At 31.8% G+C, this 9,080-nt stretch overlaps 1 protein-coding gene across 1 annotated transcript; it reads right to left on the reverse strand.

Annotated features, from left to right (window-relative positions):
• Nucleotides 1–2,994: 2,994 nt before the first annotated feature.
• LOC142608434 (uncharacterized protein C24B11.05-like) lies at nucleotides 2,995–5,061 on the reverse strand. The gene is made up of 8 exons (XM_075780213.1): nucleotides 5,001–5,061; nucleotides 4,850–4,915; nucleotides 4,643–4,740; nucleotides 4,472–4,509; nucleotides 3,742–3,829; nucleotides 3,390–3,650; nucleotides 3,248–3,313; nucleotides 2,995–3,150 (listed from the first exon to the last, which is right to left on the reverse strand). Exons 1-8 carry the CDS (start codon nucleotides 5,059–5,061, stop codon nucleotides 2,995–2,997), a joined length of 834 nt encoding a protein of 277 aa, XP_075636328.1.
• Nucleotides 5,062–9,080: the final 4,019 nt, after the last annotated feature.

Genomic DNA, 9,080 nt, shown 5'->3' on the forward strand with positions numbered 1-9,080 from the left:
GCCAAGAAGAAATATATATATATATATATATATATATTAAAATTTTAAAATAAAAGAACAAGAAGTGATAGTACAAATGTTGATGATAATGAAGAAAATTTCAATGAACAAATAAATTTTGCAAAATGATGAATATGATGATAACATTGACTTAGATAGAGTTAATTAGGCAAGATGATGAATAAGATAAAAAGAAATTATTATTTTGGGTCCTTTGTCATATATTATCACTTTTGGATTTAATCAATTTGAATGAGTATGTTATAAACAAACACATGTTATTTTGATTTATTTAGTTAGCTTGGTAAATATTATTACATAAGTGTGCGATGATTAAATTAGTCATTATTAGAATATATTCCAAATTTATAATAAATATACCTTTTATTTATGTATATCTATAATTTATTATCATTTTTATTAAATGTTTGTGTCTTTCGATATACGATATGATACGATACACGATACAAAAAAATTAAAAATCGATTCATGATACGATTTACGTTTTGACAACTATGGATTTTACCAAGTAGCACATTCCCCAGTAATTCATTTCATAGAAAATGCTAAAACTATTATAAATTTTACTACAAGTTTATAAATTGATATGACAATAATGAATATAATTGGTGTGCAAATAAAGTTTGAATTGTTTTTTGACGAAAATGCACTTTTAGTCCTTACATTTTGGGTCAATTCTCATTTTGGTCCCAAAATTGATTTCGTTACTAATGTCATCCTTAAAAAAAGAAAATCGATTCTATTTTGGTCATTACCATCAATCCACTAACGGAAACTTCCTACATGGCAGACGAAATGTTCTGCTTGCTAATGTGGCGCTAACGTTGCTATTAAAAAATTATTTAAAAAAATTATTTGGCATTTTTTAAATGCCACGTCAGCATTTAAATTATAAAAATTTTAATTACTCAATTTTAATTTTAAGTAAAAAATTAAACAAAAAAATTACTTTTTTAAACAAAAATTTTACTTTCTTTTAATTAAAATGATTTTTTTTTATTCCAATCTCTAAGATTCATATTCTTAGCAAATTAATCCTTATTTTCTTATAATTTTCTTTGTCTTTCTTGTACTTTCTTTATAACCAAACACATCAAAACAAAATAAATAAATTAAACGTAGTTCTTGTATTTTATTTTATTTTATATTTATTGCTTTCATTATTTTATTCTTTCTTGCTCTTCCCTTGTGTTCTTCCCCATGTTCAATCTCCAGCAAAGAACCAAATCCTAAACCCAAATCTCAACCAAATGCCAAACCCATATCTCCAGCAAAGCAAACCTTACCCTTCAAACCCATAAATTTTCTTGGCAAACAAACACAGAAAAACCCACAGGAAAAACAAACAAAAACCCCCAAATCACCACCACCGAATCAAAGAACATGAGTATCAAATCCAAGCAAAAGAATAGGAACCCAACATCCAGTAAAGCACCACCACAGATCATAGTTTGGCAGATCGGCGGAGATGAGATTTTAAGATTAGAGAGAGTTTGGGTCTGAGAGTGATTCCGTCGAGGGTGAAGAGAGAAAGGTACAGAGAAGATGTACACCCAATGCTGGGTCGAGCCCACAATCCAAAGTCTTGCCTAGGCTTTTGCTCTAGCTCATCCTCTTCGTCACCGTCACCGTCACCTACGTCGTCTACACGCTCAGGCTTGTCTCTACCTCACGCACTTGCGACCACGAGCCTTTCTCTAATCCCCACCGTCAAATCTCCTCCACCTCTAAAGCCACTGTTTCTACCTCATTCGCCTCCGACGCCTCATCACAACCACCACAATCGATTCTAGATCAAGATCAAGCAGTCAAGGTTCGTCGCCAGACAACCCAGATACGAAATATTGTGTTCAGAATTGCCGCCTCAACTAAGTTTTGGGAGAAGAGGAAGAACATATAGATAAATTTAAAAGCTAATCACTGATGAGGTTAAAGAAAAAGAAAAAGAAATAAAAGGATAATTATTTTTGGTTTTTTAAGATATAATTTTAATTAATTAGATTTAAGGTTTTTTAATTCAATTTATTTTTTTTATAAATTTTCTGATGTGGCTTTTTTTAAAATTTAAATGCTAACGTGGCATTTAAAAAATGCCAAATAATTTTTTAAAATAATATTTTAATGGCAACGTCAGCACCATGTCAGCAAGCAGGGCATTCCGTTTGCCACGTAGGAGGTTTCCGTTAGTGGGTTAACGGCAATGACCAAAATAGAATCGATTTTTCTTTTTTTAGGGACAACATTTGTAACGAAATCAATTTTGGGACCAAAATGAAAATTGACCCAAAATGTAGGGACCAAAAGTACACTTTCGCCTTTTTTTATAATCGATGACACATCATTTTATAAGTTCTAAGTAGATTTGACAAATAAGGTGATGTAATGTTGTTTCTTTATTATATAAATAAATAAATAAATATATATATATATATATGACAATTTGATTGATGTAAGGTGCCATACCCTTAAAAAAAAAACAACAACAACAAATTATACAGATGCAATTATGTTATCATTTATCACAAACCATTTCCAATTTCACTTTCACAAAGCTTACAACAAGATTTCATGCAAAGAAAGGGGGGTGCTAACTAGATTTCATATTGCAAAGTTCAGATTAAGAAAGAGACAGAGATGATTACAAATAGAGATACAAGTCCACTAGGACCATTGTACCAAAATGAAAGTGACATAGATTGGACCACAAAAATATCTAAATTAATATACTTTATTCTTAGGCATGCATTAAACAAACTAAAACAACATACAGTCTTAGATAGACTAGTAAATTATATATTTTCTCATGCATCAGTTACATATATGCAGCATTTTTCTCATATTGTGTAAATTTCAGAGAAATACTGTATATATCTAATACATAAGATACTATTTTGTTGCAAACACTCCAGCTTCTGGCATAAATTGGCTAGGACTGCCTCTACCAGCTTCTGCCATTTTAGTCAAGCACTACTTCTAGGCTTCCACTGATGTCTCAATTGCCATCTTTCTTGGAGAGCTGACTTTTTCTAACTTATTATTGGCTTCCCATAGCATAGGCAATGCTTCTCTGATATTGTGGATACTCTCTAAAGCATAATCAGCACCATTTGTACGATGATTTTTCCCCACCTACACCCACGATATCCACAATAGTGTCAGCTAAAATTGACAACCAATAACTCTTTCTGCTAATATCTCAATTTGTCACTCAAGTGTACTGACTTACCAGCACAGTGTCAAGTCCCATACGCTTCGCAGTCTGTATATTTCGGGCACTGTCATCGAAGAACAGCTGGAAAAGGCAAGAAATACAATATTACAATGGAGCCTAGATGTCTAATTTACTACAGAGAGTTTGATTATCTTACTGTTTTTTCAGGATTGATGTTGGCTATCTTGAATGCTTGTTCAAATGCATTTTCTAATGGTTTGCAAATGATTGGAATCTTTGGAAGCCCCGAGTTGCCATTGGGTTGGCAAGTAAGCTCAATATTAATGTTGTCATCAGCTACATTATTCTTGTTGGTCGGGTTCAGAGTCTCAAAGCATATAATCATTTCAAAGCAATCCTCCAATCCAAGCTTACTAAGAACTTTTGTAACATGGGCCTTATCCGAATTTGAGAAAATCTATTTTTAAGGGGTAAAAAATGTCACAAGAAAGCTCGATTCTAATTAATTTCTATGTCGTTATTGTAGTGAGAAAAAGATAGCAACTTACAACTTTCCGAATAGGCAAGCTAAGCAAGAGATTCATCAGAACATGATCACGTTTTAGAATGTCATAAGGTAGCCTCCCATGAACAAAGCTGTTAACATATATGGACAGCGTGAGATCATGTATTTTTTTTAAGGCCAAAATACAATAATTGTCAATTCTTGGAGTTCTATAAATTGGGTGTTTTTTGTGTCTAAAATTTCAAATGAGTATTATTAGTCTTTAAAGTTTAATAAATGAGCGTTATTGATTATTATGTTAACTGTCATTACTCATTAGTCTCTTTACTTATATTATATGGTTATCGGAATAATGACGTGACATTTTTTAGGTGATGATTTATCATTTTTAATATTAAAAATTTATACATTCTCTTTAGACATTAGATTACACAACACTGGTTTATTGTTTAAGAACTAATAGCACTCATTTGAAATTTCGGTGACTAAAAACACCAACTTGGTAAATTATGACAGACAGTGTATTTTAACTTTTTTTTTTTATAAATAAAAAATCCCCTCCCACAAAAAATGTTTCACTTTATGCTTTGTCCAAATTTTTTCTTTAAATTTTAGTCAATTTAGTAAGAAATGTACTTCTAAAAAAGATAAAACAGGTGATGCGGTAGACTTTTGATTAGTGAGCAAGCACAATAGATGAGTTTTTTTTTTTTTTTTTTTGAGGAACAGGTGTAATGGTTTTCATATGCACAAAGTAAATGGAAAATTGGTACCTATGATAATCATCATTGTCAAAGTCGTGACCAATTGCCTGGATAAGAAAAGAAATCATATTTAAAAAAAAAAAAAAACCATATTTGTGCATTATGTAACTTTATAATACCTTCACTTTTTTTCCTTTTTTCTTTTTTTTTTTTAATTCATTCAACAAGATAAAATCATACCTTGAGACCGGCCATTGTTGTTCCATAAGTCTTGTATAATACAGGACTGATCTCTTGGACTTTCTTTTCATCTATTCCAAGTTTTTGAACCATATATTCTGCAGAGCGCAACCCAAAGAAGACGATATAATATAACTAATAAAATAGAGTACGCAGATTATATAGTTTGAAAATACATCAGGAAGTAGAGAATCTTGAATACAAAACCTTCAATATTCTTGGTGCATATCGTAAAGAAACCAGTACTTAAGGAATAAAGGGTATCGTCAAGATCTGTGTACGACACATTTTTATACGTTAAATTACATCAAAGATTGCACGCTAAGGATTTAAAATGGGTCTAATCAGGAAGGCTTACCAAAGAGAAGACACTCGTAGTTTGGCATTAGAGCCTGCTGGTACGGGTCCTTGTAATCCATGTTAATCTATAAAGAACATTATGGCGTTAGTAGTGGGTGTAAGGGACCCAACATAATGAGAATACATGAACTACAATCAATTTGTTTTGAAGAAGAAAGATTGTATGATACCACAAAGAGAGGGAGAGAGAGAGAGAGAGCTAGCTGCAAAGATTGAGTGAGGAAGGAGATGGGGCAAAGAAAATGGTTGAGATGTTGGGTTTAAATAAGGAAGACATTAAAAGTCCGTTTGATAAGAAATTTTTAGTAACGTTGTTTAAGTTTTGTAAAAATATATATGGGTGAAAAAGTATGTGAAAATACGTATTGTAATGTTTAAAGAACAATTTTCGTTATTTAAATACCGTTATCAAACGGGACTAAGCATTTTAAAATCTTAAAAAAATAAACACAAAAAAGTCCAAAAACAAAACAGATATAGGTGGACTGCAAGAAGAACATTTATTGAAATAAGAACAAGATGTGCATGGAATGCAAGTGTAAAATAGGCAACGTTTCATGTTAACAAGTCATTTTAAAAAAGTTTTGACACTACTTTTGTAAGAAATAGAAAAAATTATCAAAACATTAATTTTCTTTTCTTTTCTCATAAATATTTTTTTAAAATGGTTCATTAACAAATGTTTTTAAGGATGTTAGCATTTTCCATATAAAAACTATAAAATAAAAATATGTTCTCTCAATCTCAAATTGACTATCTCTGAAATGATAAAACTATAAAATATGGTCACCTAATCTTGAGTTGACTATCTCTGAAAACAATAAAGTATGGCCTCTCAATCTCAATCTTGATGGGTTTTTTTTTATATATATAAAAAAAAAAAAGGGATTGCGTGTGTAATCATTGCCACTTAGACTTTTTGGTAAGCTCGTGATTACTACGAGTGCATAGCTAGATGTATCACTACTCAACCCTATTACCATAATTTGTGCATATTAGGAAATATGTGTCAGTACTAACTAGTACTTAAACCCACGATTTCATAGAACTAGGTTTGAAGTTAATAGGTTTTTTTGAAGGCTTCCTACCGTAGCACTATACTTGCCTGAAGTATGGACTATGGACAGGGCCGGCTTAACAACTTTAGAGGATTTAGGCAAAAATTTTAAGTGGGATCTTTTTTATATTTAAATATTAATAATATAATATATATATATATATATATTGAATTTTTTTTATTTAAAATCTATTTTTCTTGCTTTTTGAGATGCAAAATTACTAATTAATTTTAATTTAAGTTTCTCTAACATTTCTTTTTCATTTGATAATATAATTAATCCACTTAATCTTTCTTGTGACATAGTAGACCTTAAATAAGATTTTGTTAATTTTAATTTTAATATAGCTAATCCACTTAATCTTTCTTTTTCAAATAAAAATTAATTTATTACCTGGTTCAATAAATTACTATCACTATAATAAAAATGAGTTAATATCATACACATCAAATTATTAATTGGTATGATAATTTATAATAATTGATAAAGTAAGAAAACGTATTGTCTTATGAATGTGGGTCACTGGGCTGTGCAGCCTGTGCAGTGCGCAACTGTGTAGCTTGTGCTGCTATGCAGTATGCAACTGTGCAGAAAACATGCTCTCCAGCCTAAATTTAATTTTGTTAGCTAAAGTTTGACTATTTTTGTTTTTTCTCTTTTTAATCTTTTGCATTTTAGGATACAATGGGGTCTCTTTAATGCATTTTATTGACCAATAAAAGTACTGAAAAGATTTTTAATTAAAATATTAGATAAATATTATATATATAATTTTTTTTTTACAAGTGAGGGCCTTCTTTTTTAGGGTCTTAGGTGATTGCATCAATTGCATCGCCTATTGAGCCGGCCTTGAGTATGGATCAGTACTAGCACTTGAACCCACGACCCCTTGGCACTTGGTTCAAAGTGTTGGGTCCTTTCGAGTGAGATCTTGAGTTGAGTGGTAGTTTCCTCTTCTTCTTTTTTTCTTTTTTTTTCTTTTTTTTTTTTTTTGGTCGATGGTCATAATTTACATGTGCCATTCTAAATAAATGAACCATTATCTTAGCCAAATGGCATTTTTTGCAAGATAGACGCGCATGGCTTACATATGGATGTAAGTCATTTTAGGATATAATGGGCTCTCTTTAATGCATTTTATTGACCAATAAAAGTACTTAAAAAAAATTTAATTAAAATATATAGATAAGTATTATATATATAATTTTTTTTTTACAAGTGGGAGCCTTCTTTTATTTTAAGGTCTTAGGTGATTGCATCAATTGTATCGCCTGTTGAGCTGGACCTGAGTATGGATCAGTACTAGCACTTGAACCCATGACCCCTTGGCACTTGGTTCAAAGTGCCGGGTCCTTTCGAGTGAGATCTTGAGTTGAGTGGTAGTTTCCTCTCTTTTTTTTTCTTTTTTTTTGGTCAATGGTCATAATTTACATGTGCCATTCTAAATAAATGAACCATTATCTTAGCCAAATGGCATTTTTTGCAAGATAGACGCGCGCATGGCTTCCATATGGATGTAAGTCATTTCTTTTTAAGCCATATGTATGGGCAAGATCAACGCAAGAGAGCAAGCTAGCTAGCAAGAGAGCAAGCTAGCTACAAAAAGATTGCATGAGAAAGGAGATGGGGCAAAGAAAAAGGTTCAAATGTTGGCTATAAATCTAAAAGCCGTTACTCATTATAACAGGGGGAAAAAAACCAAAAAACAAAAGTAGTAAAACGTTAATAAGGTGGAAATTGAGATGCACAGAATGTGCATGGAATACAAGTGTGTACCTCGGTGAACAGTGAGCACCAGCCTTTATTGTAAACTGATCTGTACAAACAGATAAGGTTTGTATAGAAGGGAGGAACTCTTCAATTACGCGGAACTGGACAAGCGCCTTCATCAGCTTAGAGGAAGCAGTGAAATATATTTAAGTTTCTCAACTCAGACTTATAGTGATGAAATTTAACGAAACTGAGGACAAGTACTAACTTCTACAGCCACAGTTTAGATATCATGTATCCTATCTATGCAACATTCTGCAATATCTCTAGGCCATGATGGGTATAAATGCCTTCTAGTAAATGATATATATAGTTGGTAGAAGAAAAATTAAAAATTAGAGGAGAGAATGTGGCGTCTCCTACAGCGTTGTGTGGGGCATCCCCACACATGGGCTAGAAACAACGGTTTTAAACCCCGAGCTTAGGCCGGCCCACACCATCTATTGGTGAGACTCGAACCCAAGCGTTTATGGTGAGGAATCCGAGCTTATAGCTCCCCACTGATGAGCTTTAGTGGTAATGATATATATAATTGGAACTATAGAGAATCACTTTTGTGTGTGTAAATATATAATTATATGCTGAGATCATAATCGCAATTAGTAGCATTAGTGCTAACAATGTGACAAAAATAATCATTTAAGCATTGGGATGTTTCTTATGAATCAATAAAATCATGCCTTATTTTTTTTAAATGAGAAAGAGGGAGAGAGGGAAAAAAAAAAGTAAAAAGGGCCAGATATGTATTATGTGCATTAATTCTTAGACACTCTTTATTATATATTATATGTACACATTACTCATTTCATGTTATAAATGTAGACATCATGCGTGAAATAATGGATATTATGTGTGCAGAGTGTACATCAAGGAGTGTGAGAGAACAATCATCGATTCATTATTTCTCTTCCATTATATGAACCCCATATGCAACTATGGGGCTCACATGTAGAGGTGGGCAAAAAATTCTGGTTTGGGGGGACCGATTATGATATTATCACAAGTTTTGAGAAATTCGAAAAACATGCATGCACATTTTTATACACACATATGTGTGTGTTAATATTTCTTAAAGAGAGCTTATCATATTTATAAACTTTAATGAGTGCACATAAGTTGCCCAATTTACTATAGATATGACCCCAAAAAATCAGTATTATATTACTATATTTGCTTTTCAAATCTCTCTTATTCTTTCAAGTATTATCTAAGGCAAGTTAAATCTCCTCATAACCTTTTCATTGAACATT

Source organism: Castanea sativa, chromosome 8 (genome assembly GCF_040712315.1).
Source record: "Castanea sativa cultivar Marrone di Chiusa Pesio chromosome 8, ASM4071231v1".
Lineage (NCBI taxonomy): Eukaryota > Viridiplantae > Streptophyta > Magnoliopsida > Fagales > Fagaceae > Castanea > Castanea sativa.

Bases quoted from the DNA above. Each gene is read 5' to 3' on its own strand.
- LOC142608434 (XM_075780213.1), bottom strand. From the start codon at position 5,061: ATGGATTACAAGGACCCGTACCAGCAGGCTCTAATGCCAAACTACGAG. The intron at 3,830-4,471 runs GTACCAATTTTC...ATATGTTAACAG, and splicing joins GACAATGATGATTATCATAG to CTTTGTTCATGGGAGGCTAC. The intron at 3,151-3,247 runs GTAAGTCAGTAC...TCGTGGGTGTAG, and splicing joins TGGGACTTGACACTGTGCTG to GTGGGGAAAAATCATCGTAC.